The 21265-nt window shown below is 44.2% G+C and overlaps 2 protein-coding genes across 6 annotated transcripts in view; both read right to left on the reverse strand.

The window, feature by feature from the left end:
- Window positions 1-9840: 9840 nt before the first annotated feature.
- On the reverse strand, window positions 9841-14381 carry LOC117725299 (cytochrome c oxidase assembly protein COX16 homolog, mitochondrial). 2 transcript variants are annotated; one of them, XM_034525395.1, is made up of 4 exons: window positions 14214-14371; window positions 12496-12573; window positions 10958-11026; window positions 9841-10383 (listed from the first exon to the last, which is right to left on the reverse strand). In XM_034525395.1, exons 1-4 carry the CDS (start codon window positions 14271-14273, stop codon window positions 10270-10272), a joined length of 321 nt encoding a protein of 106 aa, XP_034381286.1. In that variant the 5' UTR covers window positions 14274-14371; the 3' UTR covers window positions 9841-10269. The 2 variants fall into 2 exon arrangements, with proteins under 2 accessions (XP_034381286.1, XP_034381287.1); XM_034525396.1 differs by lacking the exon at window positions 12496-12573 and having other exon boundaries at window positions 14214-14381.
- Window positions 14382-15551: 1170 nt separating this feature from the next.
- Window positions 15552-21265, reverse strand: part of actn1 (actinin, alpha 1) — a 45076-nt gene continuing 39362 nt past the window's right edge. The window contains exons 18-22 of one of the 4 annotated variants that reach the window (XM_034525368.1): window positions 20023-20169; window positions 17762-17842; window positions 17374-17439; window positions 16824-16982; window positions 15568-16125 (exon numbers count right to left, since the gene is read on the reverse strand). In XM_034525368.1, the coding sequence (XP_034381259.1) occupies window positions 15967-16125; window positions 16824-16982; window positions 17374-17439; window positions 17762-17842; window positions 20023-20169 (612 nt within the window). In that variant the 3' untranslated portion in view covers window positions 15568-15966. Of the gene's footprint in view, window positions 16126-16823; window positions 16983-17373; window positions 17440-17761; window positions 17843-20022; window positions 20170-21265 lie in introns of all 4 variants that reach the window. The other 3 variants (XM_034525365.1, XM_034525369.1, XM_034525366.1) reach the window with 3 other exon arrangements.

Consider the following 21265-nt stretch of genomic DNA (forward strand, 5'->3'; position numbering starts at 1 on the left):
AGTTTAATCAAGACTGTTCAGCTGCCAACCCCAAGTATTTAAAAAAAATCAACAGAAAAGACCAAGTAAAAATGGTGACATTCCAATTAAGTCCAACGCTGACCTCTTCAACCTCAAATATATGGTGAATATATGGTGTCTTATAGGTGAACCCACTTAAACTCTATTTACACCACTTTTTACCACTTTTTTCTGGAGAAATTATAAAGAAAGTAGATATTTGTAAATCAAATATCACAGAATCTTTGACTTAATATGTACAATGCATAACAATAACATTGTGTGTGCGGATTATTGATGATTTCATGCAGTATGGCTGTTCGTGTTTTCCTGGAATTGTATTCAATTAAAAAAAATTATAAAAAGGCCTAAACAGCATCCATCACGAGCTAACAGAAATACGCTCATTTTGGTCCAAACTGATTCAATTAATTTAGCATTAAATTAGCATCAATTGAAAATGATATACAATGTGTTCCGAATCCCCTGAATTGCCGAGTAAATAAAATGTATTAGGATGAAAAGAATTGAATTGCAGGATGGAGGTACACTCGATAATCACTTAATCGTAAATGATCCGCTTGTTAAACTAAACTGTATCTTCTAGTTCTGGACTGACAGAACCAACAGAACCAACCATTTGAATACATCAACCTTTTGGAACATTATGATTTCTTTTAAATTATTGATCACATAACACACACACACCCACACACACACACACATTTGATTTCGTCCATCTTTAAGTGATCACCCTGTTAAATCACCTGACTGCTGCAGACAGCATTACAGATAGTTGCTGATCGGCTCTCAGGTCTCTTTCCCTATTTTGGGGAGAGGTTCTTGTTCCAGAGGCTACTTGACACGCGCGTCAACGTGGACTCAGCAGCGCCACGGAGAGCTGCAGCTGTTGCTGATTAATCATCAGCAGGCAGACTCGCCCACTATACCGGGGTCGGTACCTGCGGGGGGGGGAGATCCCCTGCTGGAGCACCCACGGGCCCCTCACGGTAACTTAAAGGGTGCGTATAAAGGCCTCGACCGTGCACGAGATGCAGAGAGAACGCACGCGCCTGCATGGTCGTCCTCTCTCAAAGTACCCATTGCTGACTTGAGGAAACACTCTCCCCTCCTAACAGCGGCAGGCCGTGCAGGAGAAGCCAACCATGCAACGCGAGCTCAAAGAGTCATCAATTAAAAAAATTGTTTTTGTTTTTTTTAAACTGTAAATCCAGGTGTTGACCCAATCAGAAGCAGGACTGTAACAACCCTCCACCCGACACACACTTGCGTTGACAGACGCCAATTATTGTAATGTAACACCCATTAGACGCTATCACGTTATCCATTGCAGCCCGTTGCTATGGATCATCTCTGCACGAGGAGGAGGAGGAGGAGCAGGGGGGCAGGATGAAGCGCTCCGGACCGCATCCCGTCACTTATCGACTGGATGTGCAGCTTTGCATCTAACGTGGTTTACTACAACCAGCCGTGTATTAAACTAGAGAGCCCCGTACGGTGTCTTGCTGTTTATCAACGATTGTCTACGGAGGGGTTGCATCACTCAGTGGCACACTGCTTATTGAAATATTAGTTTGCATCATGCGTTGTTCGTTATAACCTACCTGGATTTGTATTCCGGGGAGTTTTGATGTAGAAACTGGGAAATAGCTCCTCTCCGCCCCCTTCGTGGCTGCTGCTCAGATCCCCCTCTCTCCACAGCCTCGGCGTAACATCGCTGTGTGGATCTCTTGAGTCAAACGTGCTCCTCGGACCAAAAAAAAAAAAAAAAAACTCCCCGGTGGAGCCACTGTGTCGTCCTCATGCACGGAGAGGCTGGTCCCCAGCCTCACTCGGTATTGGGGATTGGATCAAACCGGCCAGAGGTGATCGCCTTTCGTCCTCTCCTGCCTTGGCGCCCTCCTCCCCAGATCCTCCCAGTCTGACCGGGTCGCAGAGCTGTCAATGACGAGGGAGGAGGGAGGAGTGGGGAGGGGGGAGAGGGAATGGGGGGAGTCGGTATTTTAAGATCAGAGATGGATCTTCAGCGCCCGTCCGCGCGGCTCTCCCTCCTCCTGCAAGCCGTGAATCAGCGCTCTCCTCCTCCTCCTTTCTCTCCCTCTCTCCGCTGCGATAGCGCAGGAGATATGTGATGGTGTCGCTCCTTGCAGATCGGCTCCTTATTCCCGGCTGTCTTCTCTCCAGAAGCGGCTCTCTGTGATTAATGTGAACCACCGTCTGCCCGGCTGTGCGGTGAAGTTGGCCGGGCTGTCATCCGGACTTTGCGCACCGTCGAGAGTCCGTTTTTCTGGAACCGATTGCCGGAGAGGAGCCTCATCCAGACGTTGTCATCCTCGCGGATAATTATTCATGTTTGAAGGGGGGCTATTCTCACGCGGGTGGAGGTGTGAAATGGTTGCGCCCCACCGCCCCCCCCATCTTTAAAAGTAACACCGACAAGGCGCGCATCTATACGTCACCACCGGCTGAGAGATGAAACCTGCGCCGACAAAGCACGAATATCATCCAGGGCCCCGGTGCACCGTGACACGGGCTCGCAACAGGAGGGAGAAGTAAGGAGGAGTCAGCAGGAGCTGCTAATTGTTAAGAGTATCAGCTAATTATTCATCTCTAGTGAGTCTGCCCTTTTGGTCACGTGCTGCTAATATAAGACAACACATTTAGTGACAGCGGGGAAGAGGATCACTGAGTCACTGACTGACATTTGTTCTGGCCACAAGCCACACATACACACAATAGATGAGGAACAAATGGCTTTATAATTACATGTTTGCAGCTTGAATATTGTATTCAATTTAAATATGGATGTGTACACACACACACAACCTGTAAAGTCACAAGCTCAGGAATGCAAAAATATAGCTAATGTATGAGTGCTGCATATAAGAACCTATGACATATTCTACAATATAATAATATAACTAATATAATATCAAGGTAAGTGACACGAGTATCAATCCACAGAGTTGGACTTTAACAGGTTAGCTCTCTTTTAAGCACGAGGAATGTGACACGTGAAGATGACTAGTAGAGGGGCTGAGTGTGGCAATTCTTCATTTAAAAAAAAAAAAAAAGGCCCTTCAAAGGATGCAGTGTGTAGGGTTTGGCGGCACCTAGCGGTGAGGTTGCACATTGCACCCCACTGAAACTTCTCCCGTGTAGGATGAGCTGCTGTAGAAACATGGCGGCATGCGTCCCGAAGGGGACCAACGCCGCCTGTAGATCTAAACGGCTCATTGAGCTAATGGAAACACAAGGGTTCTTATTCTCATGTGATTATACACTTGAATAAATACTGAAAACGTGGGGTAGCAGCTAGCATGTCTCTGTCCAAGCGCCTAAAACACATTAAGTCACATGTTTTATCTTGTTTCGTTTAGCGTGTAACACTTTCCGTTGGTGTTGTGTTGTGACCACAGCAGTTTGAATAGCATAGATATATGATTCATTGTTGAATTAATACAAATATATTATATTTCAGACAAAGGCTTTCTTCCTGTCATTGCGCTAAGCTAAGCTAAGCTAAGCTAGCCGTAAGCAAACGAGTCACTGAACACACTTCACCGCCGGTCTTTCTCTCGGCGCATTCCAATACTACCATAATATTTAGTAAGCCAGAAATATATGTTGTGTATTAGTAGAGTATTTAGTGTCAAATGCAGAATGACAAAAACAGCAGGATGCTAGGATGAAGAATACTGCATCCTGTATTCTGACCCACAATCAGAGGATGCATCACATTGACTGAGAGCAGACAGACGGATGCCTGATGGCTGCTCATTGACAGATACCACCTTTGGAGGGGCAGCTGCAGCACGTCCTAAAAGTAAAAAAAAAATAATAATAGTATGACATTTGGGACCCAGCTAGCGTCTCTCTCTTCTTGCAGTTGCATTGCACAACCCAACGGCCTCCCGTCCCCAGTTAGATGCATTAATGACCAGCAGATAATGAGCTCCACTGATGGAGCAGCATCACCCGTAACCGCTGCTGACGAGGCGCACGGAGCCCCACGGACAAGAGCAAAGCAGGATGTTGATACTGCCAACACCTCCGATTACAGGGCCGCAGCCTGAAGCTTTGTGGAAGTCCTAAAAGGCAAGCCAAACTGTATTTTAAATATTTAAAAGTCGTTTAAACTAATTAGCGATGAATCAATAATGAATCATCATAAAAACCACCCAGAAACAAAATGTATAGACTCGGAGCAGTCATGCAGTATATGCCGAGTCCCTTCTCTTTAAGGACGGAGCCCGTATGCAAAGCAGGAAATAAAAAATGAAAAATCAATTGGATCCCATTTTAATTACATAGTCCGGCCGGCACTGTGGAACAGAATCTTATTAGCTTGTTCAGATTTCCATGCTTGTTAAAGTCAAAAATGAAAGAAAAAAAAAAACGCTTTCCCAAAATGGAAGGGGAGGGAAGAGACGGGCCAATCTGGTCCACCATCCTCCGCTCCCTGCCTATGTGACGCTGTAATTAGTATGGAGAATATGGCTGGACGTTTTAATGAAGTTTTCTTATCTGCAGCAAAAAGGGTGGAGGCGGAAAAACACCCAGGACAGATTGGTGCACGCGGGGCTCTTTGAGTGTACCTGCAGCCTGCGTGCGTCACATGATTGGAATTCAATGCCTGCTCTTGCCTCTCTCATCAAAGTCCTCCATGCGTTCAGTGATGATTAATGGATTATACTCGTAATCAACGCGCCAGGCCTGCTCGTGCTTCCCACCGAGAGGAGCAGCGCTTACGAGGCCGAAGCCCTGAAATCCGACTGGGTGCATTGATTCTCTGAGAGCGGGGCGGACGTCACCTCCGTGTCCTGTATTTACCCTCCTTACATGTTCCTCTCTCGATCGGTTACAGCGAGGCGGAGACACAGTGGGCCGGTGAGAGAAAGAGGGGAGAGGAGGAGAAAGGGGGAGGTGGGAGGAGGGAGGGGGTTCATTGGGGGACTTAACACTGACACCATCCCTGGGCGACATCCGCTTATGAAGGTCGGTAATGAACAGTGAAGCTGTGAAATGAGAAAGGTAAAGCGTCACCTCACATCAGGGTCTGAAGACCTCAAAGCTGGAGGGCCACTTCCTGTCACCGGTGAGCGTGTGTGTGTGTGTGTGTGTGTGTGTGTGTGTGTTCAGAGGGTGGTGTGTGCTTGGTGGTCAGACACCAACCAAACCCCCTCGAGGACTCACTGTATACGACGCAGGGAGTGTGTAGGGAGTGAAACAAAAACACCACGTTGCGATGCAGGTGAATGGAATTTCATTTCAGAGCTGACATTTTAAATTGTCAGACGCAAAAAAAAAAAAAAAAGTCTTTTCAGAAGGTGCCCTTGTTCTGGGGCAATAGTTTTGTGTTTGCAACCCGTTCACAAAGCCATGTCTCACATGTGTGAGTTGGGGTGTAACAGTGCTCTGAATAATCCCCTCAACACCGCCGTCCACAGATTTCATTGGGACAATTTCTTTGGCGAAAACTAATGCCGACTAAAACGTTGTTTCTGGAAAAATCTGCATTGCATTTAATGGTATTTTTCATTACAGGAGGAGATTCTTTTTGGTGTTGGGGTGGCAACGGAGTCTTAAAAGACAACATCTCAAAACCTGGACTAATAAAATCAAATCAAACTCACCATCTTCCAACGGGATCACACCATCGGGCAAAAGGAGTAAAAGTGCCTCCTTCCCCATTTCCTACCCGGCAACCCTTTGGACCTTCATTTGACTACGAACGTGTAAAGTCGTATAGCTGCATCTTACATGGCTGTGACGCCATCGCTTATGTCACACAAAATTATGTTTAGTTTTTTCTGACTTCTTTTGCAATATTGAAGATTGTGTACCTCATCCTTAAAATCAAACCGCCTGAGCAAGACCAATCAAGCTCTGGCACTAACCCGTAATCACAAGTAGTCGCTTCCCTTTTACAGGAAGGGCCACAAGCCGAAACACGTGCCAGGAGCCACTGCATTAACAACGACGGACCATCTGGAGACGGGATCCCGCCAGCCGCCACGCCAGATCCAGGCCAAGGGCGCCACTTCCGACCACACGCATCTTCAGCCTTCGTTGGGATCTCAACTCCACGCCCACAGACAGAACCGTGCTATTTAGCATCCGGCCAAACAACAACACATAAATCGCACACAGAGAAGAAGAGTGCTCTCCATAATCTTGACTACCCTGCATTAATAAATCCTCCTTGAATAAAAAAAAAACCCTTACGTAGATTCACAGAGTGCAATGCAGATAGGTGCGAGGCTTTCACTCTGCATGCGCCTCCAGCTGGAGTGAGATCCACAGAGACCAGTATTTGCACACAGAGCATCGCTCGTTCTGTGGAGAGCGACCCCTTCTGCAGCTGCAGCCATCGGAGCTGAGCATTCAGTGGTTCACTGGTCCGGAATACATTTGCCGAGGAAGATGCGCGAGAGAGGGATACCCGCACTGACTCCATTACATGAGAGAGACACAGTAGACGAGTGCAGGACACTGGACTCCCTCGTGCCTTAGGAAAGAGAGGAAGTAGGGGAAGTCGTGGGTGAGACAGAGACCGAGGCGGAGGGGTCAGCTCGACCGGTGCACGCTCGGGGGGGGGGGGGGCAGCCTCGTCTCCATGGCAACGTGTGGCCCCTGCCTCGGTCCCGGGGAGAGTGGAAGTGACGGCGGCGATCTGTGCGCGTTCCGTACGGCTCATTATGTGGGGAATGAAGTGAAACAGCCACGGGGTGCATTTGTTCTGCGTGGACTACCCCTCAGCTGCCAAGCGTCTGTCTATTTATAGAAATGAAATGAAAAGAGAGGGAGAGAGGGAGAGACTGACTAGGAAAAGCACAGAGGCCATTTCCCCCACTCACCTCCCTCCATGCAGAAGAAGTCTATTTGTTGTTGTTTGATTCTGCCGCTCTCTGTCAGTGAGTCAGTAGATGGAGAGAAGGTTAAAGCTTCAGTGACCACAGCTTCATCTGGGACAGAAGATTGATAATAAACATATATATATATACACACCTAATGTACATTAGACCTGCAATAAAGAAATGAAATATATATTTTTTTCATCCAATTAATCATTATAGTTATATAACATTTCACATCACAACTCCCCACAATCCAATGTGACGTCTTCTGTTTCTCTCAGATTTGAAAAAGCAGAGATGATTTAAACAGAAGAGAGCAGCCGATCACCACATCCGTGGAGCAAATAATCAGTGTTTATTCCAATTAATACGTTATTTTAAATGATCAAACTGGACATATTGGCTCTATTATCAAACTTGGCATTGAAGGTAATCAACTAATTGGCGTACAGTGCGAAATGACACACATTCGTAAAGATCTTAACGCATGTTGTGCCTCACACTGTTCATGCTCCACAGTTTCATAGTGGGACTTGATGGTCGCTGATGAACGATAATAACAGTTGATAAAAAGAAAAGTTCAGGGATGCCAACATGTTAATGGCGACTCTATCGTTGTCTAACAAAGATGAAAACAACTATGTTGAGTGGGAATTACATAGAGTGTTGATAAAACCACAAATGTTTGGACAATCTAACTTCCCGTGCTATTAAATCAGCCTGTTGTATTACAAAAAGGAAGAAATAAATCAACCTGCTTTTGAGGATTCACTGCGGGATCCTCCGTCCATTCACGGGATCAAAGATTTTGTATTTTGCTCATGGAACTGAATAATAATCATGTCTCTGATAATACCCGTGGTAATTAATCTTCATCTGGAGTGTGTGTGTGTGTGTGTGTGTGTGTGTGTGTGTGTTCGGGAGGAAGAACTTCTCATTCATCGGCGGCCAAAAAGACGGGTTCTTCTGCCGAGTGTCTGCACATCAGAGCTGTGATGATCTGGCAGCAGAGAAAAGAAACTCGCAGGGCCGCGAAAAAGAAAAGAGAAAAATCGGACCGGTTTAGGAGCTGGAAGGGGGCCCCTGGAAATATGCGAGGGGAATATTATATTCATTCAGTGTTTCAGCCAGATACATGGCTCTTGTTTGTAGCAGCTCATTAGTTCTCCCGCTCGTTTCGTAGTAAATATTGAATTTGATTTCCTCTTTCCTTAGCTATGTCCAATGAATATTTGATGCCGGTTTCTTGCATTTTTTTTTCGAATAAAAAATTGAACAGCGCGTGAAGAGGTTGGTCCTCAAATTAGGCCTCCAGGTCATAAAGCATCCCGAAAGCTCTCTTACAATGGCAAGTCCCCCCCCCCCACATCCCGGACTGACCTATTTTGGCCTCTGACGACTACACCCGCGCTGCATCTCCATAAAAGAACCGCAGTGCGCTGTAACGTATCATCTCCTTCACACGGTGGATGTGAAGCGGGCTGTGGAGGAGCCGTGAGGCGGTGTGGTTTACTTAGTTTATAGTTTAATGCGCAGCCACAGAGGCTTATTTTACACACCAATTTCCTCTAAAGAATATGGAGATAATGGTCAGTTCACATCAAAATAAAACAATAAAATAAAAACAATAAAATAAAAATACACCTTGTTGACTGTCTTCCTTGGAACTACTTTATACCAAAGAAATAGTCCCTATGAGAGCAGACGAGTGTTTGGGTATTAGAAGCCACATCCTCCAAAGATCAGGTCAGATGATCCATCATGTAACCCACTGTGCGTTCCAATACACATAATACCACAATATTTAGTATGCCGGAACAACATTTAATGTCCCAATACCAACGTATCCTCATGCAACATTTAGCATGATCTCATTTGTCGTTGCGTTTTCCTACAAAAGCGAGAAACACGCGTTTCTCCTGCTCGTCACATGTATACAATATTCATCAAATAAACTTCCGTCTGCACAAGAGCGCAACTACGTTAGGTGGAGGCAACAAAAACTATGCCGTTACGTTGAGGAAAATATCGGTTTTGATTTAAAATAACTACATTCAAAGTACCAGGATGCAGAAGCAAATATACGAGTAGGAGGGTCAAAGTTCAAGGTGCCATGTTATGAGGAAGCGGTGTCCCAGTTGCAGCTGCAGAACTCACTAAAAGTAAAAAGTACGTCATTTGGAATGCAGCTTCCAGAATAAGTGAGTGATTGATCTCTAAGATTACAGCTGCACCATCATGTGACTCCTCTAAATAGAAGCAAAACACCACACGTTACTCACACAGAACGACAAAAGGTTAGATCTGATCCGCCGATTCTGGGACAAATTACTCGATTCCCCCGTTTGGTGGATTAGAGGCGGCTCAGCCGGAGACTCTGAAAACAACCACGACGACGACGACGACGCAGGAACATTTCCATCAGAACAACCTGCGCATGAAAATAAATTAATCCTCACGTAAGAGCCGTTTGTGTCCCGTACATTCAGCCTGAGAAACACCGGGGGTATTACAGTGACTCAGAAATCATGAACATAACAACAACAAAAAAAAGTGATTACAGAAAATGTATCCCAGGACATTTTCATACAGAGCTCTCCACCTGAAGAATATTCATTACGTCCCATTGCGCAATCTGAACGAGGCGAGGCAGTACATGCATTATCTGTCAGTCACCCAAACATTACTTACAAGGAAAATCATGTTCCTTTGCTTTGTAGAAAGAAAAAAAAAGGTAATACTATTTCCATTATAAACGTAATAAATCCACCGCGTTGCAAAATAATAACTGTCAGAGAAACAGATTACTGTGGAGACCTATAAAGCCTGAGGAAAGGCTGGACTGTTGGGTTATTTATTCTTTTATACTTTCAACTGGTAAATCAATGCAATACTGTTGTAAACAAAGACTACAAGCTTTTGTCAGAATCTAAATAAAAGTAAAAAGTAACAATTTGGATCAATGGAAACATAATTTATTGAGACATGAACATCATACACAGACATATATGTTGTATACTTTATCAGGTAAAGTGCAGCGGCACACAGATGTGCACCCTACTGGTCGCTTCTGTTTTAAACTCACCAGAGTGGAGAACAGCCGAGCGACAGGTGACCACTTTGCACTTGAGTGTGCAAACCAATCGAGATCAATGCGTCCGTGAACTTATTTCAAGGTGATGGGCTCACGTGGCGTGGGGTCCTAAACCACTTGTAGTTCTGAATGCGTTAGAACCAGAAGGGAGGAACCCAAGACCACACAAGTCGCCTCCGGGCCCTGAAGCTGCAGCGCTTATCGGGTCAAGACTCCGTCCATTAATAATCTCCTCTCCGGCCCGCTGGGGGGGGGGGTCGTGTGCTCAGTCCGATCCCCTGCCGAGCCCGGTCCTCAGTCCTTTTTGTTCTGCCTGGTGCGCTGCTGCTCCTGGTACTCCTTGGAGTCCTCCCAGGGACGGGGACCGCGGATGTTCTTCCACTCCTCCAAGTCCACCTGCTTCATCTTCTGCAGAAAGGACAGCAATACAACATCAGGAGATGAGGTTTAATAATAATAATAATTAAATATGGGTCCAGACGAAGAGTAAACCCCCCCACACACGCGCGCACCGCTTCCCCCTCAACTCTAAAAACACGAACATGTGCTCATGAATGAACACAAGACGTGCTTTGAAATGTCCAGATGTAGAGACTTCGGACCATCTGTGTGGTCACACAGGTGAAAGGAGGTAAGAATTAAGCAGCCAGCGCGCTCCCTCAGAACAGCTTGTCGGAGCTCGTCGGATCGGGGAATATCTTAATCTTTCCGACGTTGGATTAGTAGAACCGAGTCAGACAACAACCTCCACTCTCTGACGCCGGCAATCCAACATCAAACATCCAGCTGCCTTCCAGCAGAGGCCGTGTGCAGTTCCCCCAGTATATTTAAACGATAGGGTGTCTCTGTGACGGACGGCTTCTCACTGCTTTTCTTCTTTTTTTTTTCATCAGATATTGTTTTCCAGCTCCATTTTCCTGCAGACCACACCAGACTCCTTCACCTACTCTCCCTCAGGGTGCCCGGCCCTCTGTCTCCTTACCTCGTACTGCTCCTCCAGGATGACTGACTGCTTCTCGATGTTCACTTTGGCCTCCAGTGAAGGATCCAGCTGGGAGAGAGAGAGAGAAGAGAAAGAGGTTATGATACAGAGCTTTCTGATAGAAAGGCACGCATTGACAAATCAAAGATGTTGAGGTGCTTCTCTGTTTGAGAGATCGATTGGTGGGCAGCTACATTTAAACATTTAAGAATAATTAGCAAAAATAATAATAATTGACAGTTGAAGGGGTTTGTACAGTTGAAACTTGCGACTGAAGCAGCCTTTCGCAGTTTAATAAAAGCCAAAATGACGTGTGTTTTGGGGGGGAGAGAGAGAGAGAGAGAGAGAGAGAGAGAGAGAATTCAATGGTGCTATCTGGGTTTTGCAATTCAAATAGATTTTTTTCCCCGAGAATAGGACTGAAATGAGTCCCATTCTGTATCATTACGTTTAATGAGTTCTAATATTTCACAGCATTAATGCCGCAGTTACCCGGGTGACTGATGAGTTTCATAATTCCATGATTGATTTTTAATTAGACCTACAATACTACAGCAAATAAATAATATATGGAATATTTTGCAGCCTTCAGACGGGGAAATTAATAGCCCAGGTTATTAGTGCGATACCTACTGTGGAGGTGTTATTAGCTTTATTTTTTCCACTGCCACAAGACTGAACCTCAAAAACCAACCGGGAGCATCGAAACCTGGACAGGGAAGATAAAAGGCCTTGAAGTTCATCTCTTCCTCCCGGCTAAATTAGACCGTCGGAGAGAAAATACTAATTGGATCATACAGTGACTTAACCCCTTAACCTGTGGGGGCAGCTGCACAGGCTCGCTGCTAGGGGCACCCCCCCCCCCCCCCCCCCCCCCCTCCCTCCTCCTACTCCCCCTCCCGTCAGCAGCCACAGTCTAGTGCCGCCTCACATGGACAGTAATAGGAAAGGATGCCCCTGCCATCTGGCTCCCACCCACATGACGCGCATCGGCGTTTGTCAGAGTAAAATGGCACGAAGCAGCTACTTCCCCTCGCAGCCAGCTCATCACATTGCAATGCCGTCTAATAAAAGGGATGGTCTGCTGGCATTCAAATGAATTGTGTCTGTCATTTAATGAATTATTAGAGCTCCTTCTCACTTGTATTGACTCACTAAATGCATTAGAAAAGCCTGTCGGTGGCGTGTGCCTGCAGTGTGCCTGCGGTGTGCTAAATGATGGATAGAAAATGCATCTAATTCTGATGATAAATAAGACAAAATCAACCACACAGCATTCTGAAATCCCAGCAGTCCCCCCAAACATCTAGATACATGAGTGCTATTTTTACATTTTCCTTTTTGATGAAATCCTCACGTGCAATTGTGTGTCTAACCACTGGGAGGAGTCATTGCACACTGGCTGGGCAGAGACGGTGTCTTTTGACCACTGAAGAGATTGTCCACTGGTTTCTTGTGAAGGTGGAATTGGGAGAAACTGAATCTACAAATATCCATATATGGAATATGTGTAATGTAAGAGTTTATTTACTACAAACCCTTTTTCTGATCCTCTGGGCATCATATCGGATTTGTGTAAACTCTCGCAGGCCGAAGGAACCTCCAACTACGAGCAACTGAAAAAACATTGAGTGCATATGGTGAGTTCATTTAATCCCAAATTCTCTGGTAACTGATGTTTGGACATTGCAGAGCACTTCAATTCAATTAAGTTTCTTCTGAATAATGTGGACATGACATCATAGTAACACTAGAGCCCAGTTAAACATGATAACTTTTAACAAAATTGTCATTCAAGCATTATTTATCAAAGAACAAGATTCTTTAGCTCAGAATATGCAGCAAATTTACTATACAGCCTTCTAAATATCCATCTAAAAACGGAACATTTCATCTATGAAGGTCGGGGTTTATTGCATGGATGACTGTTTGAGCAAGGGCGCTAGACATCTTCTATGAAGCCTTCCTGCTGTTTAAACCCAACTTTCAGATGTGTGAAACCTTTATTTTACTTGAGATAACAAATCTGAGACTATGTTTTAAACAGTTTTTAGCTCCTCTTGGTTAATCCAGTCAAGGTATGACAAGTCTAAGCAGAGTGGATTTTGACCACGGTACATGTTTGGGTTTGTAGGATAGTCAGGATGAAGAAAACGGTGAAATATTATATTGTAATGCTTATTATTGTCCATATTGGATAACCTGGACCACCCTCTCCACCACCTACTGCAGGGACAGCGAAGCACGTCCTCCAACAGACAAGGACAGATACAGGAGAACATTCTTGCTACAGGAGAACATTCCAGATACAGGAGAACATTCTTGCTACAGGAGAACATTGCATATACAGGAGAACATTCCGGTCCACTGCAATAAGACTGTATAATAAATCACCTCTGGTCAGATCCTCCTCAAATTGAACATCAATAAACCTTGCACCGCTTTCACTTTATATACTTTTAGACACACTGTATACACTTTAATTTCCTTTATTATTTAAATTCTTAAATGTAATATGCCCTGCTGTTTTATTGTATTGTATATTTGTAAACATGTTTGCTGCTGCTTCACGAAGTTTCCCCCTGGGGATGAATAAAGTAATATCTTATCTTATCTTTCACAAATACAGGTTTCACAAATCTGGTGTTTGGTTTCTTTACCTTGACGGTCTCCAACCTTTTCCTAACAATAAGTTGGGCCAAAAAACAGAAAATCCTTCTAATCTCAAAATGGCCAACTTCCCCGAAAACCGTTTTAATTGAACGTGTTTAATAAACTTAGTGTATGAATAAGTTCCTATCGCCTTGAAGCGTATTACACATGCACAGGTTGCCACAACACACACACATCCTGGTGCTCATCAGTGTACAGTGACACGTCTCTCCAGCGCCATGGATAACCTCTATTTTACCCTTCAGCACACACTTTTAAACTCCCATTAAACAACAACATCCAACTTATATTATCAATACTAAAAGCTGGATGAGGTGAGGAACAACACGAGCTAGCATAGCCTGTTCATAAGCTAGCTCGCGATACATTGTGCTTTGAAACGAGGAAGTAGAATTAACTTCATGGATCTTTTCGACTTTAATATCAACAGTAAAGAGACCAAACAAGTCGCGTGGCCGTTTGACAGCAGCGTTGTGTAGCTAACTGTTATTACACACCTGCTCACATACGCGCTAAATTGTGAGCTAGCAAGCGAATACAACGCCAGTAAACTTGTTATGACGTAAAAACAGAAGGTACTTACAAGCATAGGGACTCCATATCTCAGTGTTTTATTTTTCTGCAACGCCTTTAAGTTAAACATGACTTTTCTCTCCGGCTACAAGTCCATTTGAGAGACGAGCAGGTCAAAGCAGGGACGCGCTTCCTGTATGGGTCCAGCGCACTAAACGGTCCGTCGCGCTGTGAAGACGCGTCCGAAGGTTCCTCTCTTTGTGTGCGTGCGTATGTGTGTGTACGTGTGTGTGTGTGTGCGTGTGTGTCAGTTTTTTATCACTAAAAATACCAGAATATATCATTGATGAAACTCCTTTCCTCGTGGTGTTTTCTTTTCACACGGTTTGTTAATTGGGTCTTCTCCTGGTGTCTCTCGAAAAAATCCACCTTTAACAGATATGTGTTAGATCACATTTATAAATGTATGTGCTACTCTTTTTTTATTATAAAATGTAGTAAAAAAAAAGAAAAGAAAATTTATTATAATCAAAATATGGGTGTTGCTCCTGGCCAAATGTTCTCCCATCCCTGTGTCGTGTACTAATGAGTTCCACATTCTTGCCTTTCTTTGGCACATACACAAACTTGGAAGAGTTGACTGGCCTGTTCTGTGTAGTCAGCAGTTGGGGTGGGAGCTCAGACTGTTTTTTTTGTATCGTTCCCACCGTGATCATCATTAAAAATTGTTGCACGTGATGTTGTGTCCACTGAGTCCCTGAGTCATGTCCAGGACAACTCTCATTTCTTGATTTTACTGAGTGGCTCCTCCATCAGGCTTCCCTGTGTAGACTTGTAAGTTTACACTTCATTGGTCCGGGAAGAGCTTTGCAGCTCTGTGTGTGCACGAGTTGCTTTAAAAAAAGGCGGAATCGAGGCTGGATGAAGGGAGCAAAGCAGGAAACCGCCTCATACCACAGGCTCATAATGTGGCAATTAGCTTTGTGTAACCTCATTACTATTATGCGTTTGAGGGGCACAAAGTGAAAGTCTACTTTTTCTATGAGACCGTTAACCACAGTTAATAAACTGAAGAAGATGAATAAGAAGGACTAAAACTGGGTACAACCCCCCCCCCCCCCCCCCCCCCTCACACACACACACACACACTATTCTTCAGGGTTCTAGTTTCCTCAGGTCCACTTCATGCAGGTAATAACTAACTTTATGTATTTCTGTCTCCATAATAATTTTAATGAGTGAGGGTTCTGTTCTTACTCCTCCAGGGATATATACAGACTGCCTACAGTTTTATGATACGGGCATTTACTTTTCAAATTGTCGTCAAAGTAAATCCATTAAAACCACAAGCGCTCCCTGTAGAAAACAGAGAATACGAAAAGAAAGTATAGCAATTTTTTCTTTATTTCAATTTTTGTCTCTTATTTTCAATCAGGTGAAGAAAAATACGTTTTTTTTTTTTTTTTTTTCAGTATAATAAAATATGTTAACTTTATTCATTTTATGAAGTAAAACAATGACGACAAGAAAATAAAAACGGGAAAACAAACAATTTTTTTTTTTCTCTCTCCCTCTTTGTAAACCTGGAGAGCTGCTGCATTGCGTGGGAAGCAAATACAACGGAGACAGAGTGGGAGGGAGCAGTGAGGAGGAGGAGGAGGAGGAGGAGGATAATGACAAAAAGAGGATAATGACAAAAAGATAAGGCCAGAGACATACAAAAAATGAGCATAGTAGGACAGGGTTTCGGTGAAGGGGCAGTCGGAGGATGTTGCGGTGATCAGAGCAGGTGGGTGGTCCCGAGTCAGGACGACTGACAGAGTTCAGAGGTCGCTCTCTCCGTACAGAGCGGTAGAGAAGGACATGTAGTCGAGGGCTCCGGGCACGGCGTCGGGGCCGGTGTAGGGCGCCATGCGGGCCATGCAGTACTCCGCCTGGTCTGGAGGCAGCTCCCGGAGAAGCTCGTCGGCTAAAATGTAGTTCTGTCGAGGACGAGAGAAATTAAAAATTAAAATGTCTTTAATGTTAGAATAGCAGCTGCATGACATCAGTCCATCCCATAATTCAAAAGACACCGCGTTGTGCGTCTGCAGTTCAATGCAGCTTTCAGCTCATTTTATGGTAGTGCTGGAATAAATGAGTGAAGAAAATCAAACATCTAGCAAGTCAGAGAGACGTCGATATTTCACGCTAACAAGGAAACAAGTGCAACCGGATTCCCGTGCTGCTCCAGATCTGTTGCATGTGGAACATCAAGAACATAGAGTTGGGTTCTCATGTCTTTTCTCTTGTGCTCGGAAATACATTTTTGTCGGATATCAATGAATAATTTGGGAGCTGAAGTGTTCTCTGGCCTAATGAGCTCCTTTTTTGGTGGTTTTGGACACTTGAAGACAGTGGAAACAGGATGGTGAAACAGAACATATTATGCTTGTAAAGTGTCTTTGAGAATCATGAAAAGCACTAAATGAATGCATTATTATTATTATTATTATTATCATCAGCTTTTCGGTTGATATGACAAACTAGTGAGCAAACAGTTGCCTATTTACACATCTAAAAGACACAGTGCAACATTAGCGTGATCATTTAGAGTCGTGTTTCTGGCCACATACTGAATGTAATACTATATATATATATATATATATATATATATATATATATATATATGCCGCTGTACCTTGTCCCCCGCCAGGACTTTGAAGGAGGCCGTGACTTGGTCGGCAGTGTCCGTGTCGGTCGTCTCGCGGGACATGAAGTCGATGAAGCCCTGGAAGGTGACGATGCCCATCCGGTTGGGATCCACGATGCTCATGATGCGGGAGAACTCGTTCTCACCCTGGTGGCGACAGAGAGGAACTGTGACCCTCAGTCGCCATAGTTACCGATCCCCACGGCAACAAAAACACACGGCAAAGGCCTACATTCTACATACAGAGATATATAACTCGGGAGATCTTAACTTAGTCACTGTATAACACATTTACATATTACACAAGTGAGTTTTAAATACATTTAAATGATCCATGATTTATAATATATTCTGTAATATATTCTATATATTTTGGAGCTCTCTGGAAGAAGAAAAAAAATCCTTCAAAATCTAAAATCAGATATAAAACATAAAAAAAAGACAATGACGGTTTTGTCTATCCATTACCGTTTCCAAATGCTCTCATCAATCACAAACAAACAAAACGTTCATACTTGAAGAGCGCTCATGGCTTTACCAGGTTGTAACCAACGGAGATAAGGCAGGTTTTGAAGTCTTCAGCGTCCATGATTCCTGATCTCTTCTACAAGGTCAGCGATGGACAAATGAAACCAGGAGGAAGAGAAAGATGTGGAGAGGCGGGGACAGTGGAGGGAAATGATTGGAAGAGTAGAGAATGAACAAAGAGTAGAATTAAGGAGGAAAAAGACGCAATAATCCACAACGTGGAAATGCAAGGTGTGGAAATCACAATGGAAATTTAGGCAGGAAGGATGAGCAGTAAAGGTGGGAAGAGAGGGAGAAGAAGAAGAGGGGGAAAGGGAGGGGGGGGTACAAAAGGGAAAAAAAAGGAGAAGGAAACCAGTTAAACCTCTCACAGCGGGGTCGTGGCTACGATGAAGTACCTGTGCATCGTTGGCGATATCGAAGCCCAGGCTGATCAGGCAGGCCTTGAACTCCTCTGCGCCCAGAGTGCCCGAGTGGTCCTGTGGTGTGGTGGGGTGGGGGGCCAGTGCCAGGCGAGGTGTCGGGGGCCACAGGCCATGCAGCAACACATACAGCGGCGTGTGAAGGAGGGTAGATGGGCGGGGGGGAGGTAGATGAGGTGGTGTTGGGATAGGAGGGGAGGAGGGTGGAGGGAGTGCACCATGCACGCAGGGGTAAAATGAGGTGAGGGGGGTGGGGGGGGGGGGGGTGAAGGGCCATGCATGATAGAAAACAGAGAACACAGTGCATATTCATTAGGATGTGGCAGGTTAACACACGGTGGCAGCAGTGCTGCCATGCTGGGCGACGGCATTCAGAGGAGTTAATGTGCAGTGTGGCAGGCAGACTGTGGTGAGGTTATTCATACCGCCCATGGAACTGAACATCACACCCCTTTAACTTCTTGTGTACGGCATTAATGCAAAACATGTACAATCTCAGTCATTTCACCCCATACTCATTTCACGTAAATGTAAATACAAAGATTAATGTGTTCCTAATCAATTGATCTACTGGATCTACTTGATTATTCTACTAATTGTTTAGTCTATAAAATGTGAGAAAATAGTCCCAGGAGTCGTCTTCAAATAACTTGTTTTGTGCAAATCCCGGAGATATTCAAGTTGACAAACATCTGATCCTAGAAGTTAAAATGAGCAAATATTTGACGCATTTGCTTGATAAACTCAAAATGTATACATTTTCTAATTGACGGTCTAACTGATAAATTGATTCATTGTTTCAGCACTGCCACTGACTATAAACTAATATAGTACAGACTAAATGTTCCCATCAAAAATAGATGATTTTTCTAATCAATGCATCACAATCTGGTGCCGCGGTTCGACGTCCCTTCACACCAACCAAGCATCAAATGTGAAGCTGAAAGCCTCAGACAGGGATGCATTAATCCCAATGAAGGCTCCGATCCTCAACCTCAGGTATTGATTAACAATAGGCCAGCTCTGGAAGAATGCATGAGGTAATGGTGGAGTCAGCAGGAGAGGGAGGGGGAGGAGGGGCGCTGAATAAAAACTCATCCATAATTGGTGCTGTTTCTGACACGGTGAGCCCCAGTGTAAACACTATGTTCTGGAGGAGGGGGGGGAAGCAGGTTGTATAGAAACTACCTTCAATGGTCAATTGCTCCATTTATATTGGTCCTGCTCTGTATTTGCTTTATTTAATGCCAACTGTCTTGTATTACACAACAGAAAGACTTCCTCTGGTGCATGAGGCAGACTCTGGCTGCCTCCTTCCTTGATCTGCCTGAAAGCGGACGAGCTTTTCAAGATAAATGCTGTGTCACCGAACTGTAAAGTCCCTTTTTGACCAAGCGGTAAGTCCAATACACAGCCTGATGCATCACACACACACACACGCACACACACACACACTCTGTACACTCAATGGTTTCTGAAGGGTCGTTGAAGGACTGTCGGGCAGCACGACGCGACAAACCCAGAAATGACGTATTCTCACCTTAACGTCTCTGCTTTGTTGATGCGGTCTAAATATATAGAAGACAAACTCGTTTAAGTTCAACATTTTGGGAATTACACTCACTTGCTGAGAGTTAGATGAGAAGATTGACGCCACTCTCGAGTCTTTATGCTAATAATGAAGGTGGATGGAAGGTAGCTTAGCTTAGCACTCACAAAGCTCACTGGTAAATCAGAAGACTCCAGGAAGTCGCTGCTCCCGTCACATGGAAATTTGTAACATGGACATTTTGCAGGACTAAACAAACAACGTGTTAATTATTGAGTTTTAGAGGTGCTGATAGGTGGACTTTAATTCCTTTGGAAAGAGCCAGACTACCCTTGTTTTAAAATGATGCTAAACTAACGACCCGCTAGCTTTAACCTTACATGTAATACTCATATCTGTCTGTTTACATTTAAGGTTGAATGTAAACAGACAGATATGAGAATGCTATCGATCTGCTCATCCAACTCCCAGCAAGAACGTAAATAATTCCCCAAATGTCCAACTATTCTTTTTCCTCACACTAAACCTTTTATTTTTTATTTTCTGTTTTCTCACTCGACAGCGCGCGTGTGTGTGTGTGTGTGTGTGTGTGTGCGTTGCATGTTTCCAGCCGAGCGTGGGGGACCTGCAGCACCTCTCCCCGCCTGCTGCTTCGTGTGTGCCCCGTGACTCAGGACCGAGTACTGACCCGGTCGAAGTGGTTGAAGGAGGCCCGGTACTCGTTCAGCTGTTCCTGGGTGATGCCCTTGGCGTCTCGCGTCAACACCTGGTTCTCGATTTCGTTGATGGTGCGGGCGATGGTGGTGAGTAGCTGCTCCCAGCCCACGCGGATGTGCTGGAGGAGGAGAGAGAGAGAGAGCGGCGCAAGAGACGCTTAGTACGAGAGTCTCGGAGGCGTTGGTTTTAGCCGGGATCTAACCTCGGGTCACGCAGAGATTGGGAATTAAAACGTCTGTTTTAACCTGCATGGAGGATCAGATGACTGCAATGTTACTGCATCAGAAAAAATACACAAGACATTTTAAGTGCCACCACTGTGCACTTTGACTGTGAACCAACATTTCATAGCAAGCATAGCATGAATAAGTATCATCTAAACCAGTGATTCACAACCAGGGCTGCTTGTATTCTCGGGGGTTCTTATCAAGATCATAATAGTTGTGAATTTCTTGCCCGTTTTGACCTTTCAATTTCATTTTTTTGTGCGTTTGCTAGTTTCAGTTTTTCCGACAGGCTTAGGTTTGATATATTTACATTAACTTTACAGCTACATATACATACATAACAAATAGCGAAATATGTTAGCTAAAAAACAAAGAAAATAGATGAATTTAGAATAATTTCTATTTTGTTTTTATTCGTTTTTTTTTATCCAGGCAACGTTTTTTAAGTTTAATTTTTCCTTTTAAAGAATATCATTCATATTTAGTGTCAATTAACTAGAAACAATATTTTTTATAATAATAATAATAATTTGTAATAATATTCCTGGTACAGTTACAAGGATGTACTTGGAAACATCAGATCATTTGATAAAAAAAGATCTCTTTATATGAAGTATATTTTCATTGTGTTTAAGGACAGGTTAAACCGCATCAGAAAGGGTGCACACGGCCAGCATGAAAAGAGAGGCAGACAAAAAGTCATTTGCATAAATACAATAACAAATCTGTCATTTACACTTTAAATCTGCTCTTGTTACCCAACACTCTGCACAGAGGCTGATTCTAGACACACACACACCTACATAATAGATCTGCATATGGGTCAGTTGGTGTGCAGAATTTCAATAACAAGCTTCATATGAATTATTGGCCGGTAAAAGTAATTCTTGGCAGACAAGCAGGGGTTTATAGTTTCCCAGCACTTGGCTGATGAGCCAAGAAGTTAATAATGTGCACTGGAGACTGGAGAGAAAAGTGCAACATCAG

Source organism: Cyclopterus lumpus, chromosome 22, assembly GCF_009769545.1.
Source record: "Cyclopterus lumpus isolate fCycLum1 chromosome 22, fCycLum1.pri, whole genome shotgun sequence".
NCBI classification, from domain to species: Eukaryota; Metazoa; Chordata; class Actinopteri; order Perciformes; family Cyclopteridae; genus Cyclopterus; species Cyclopterus lumpus.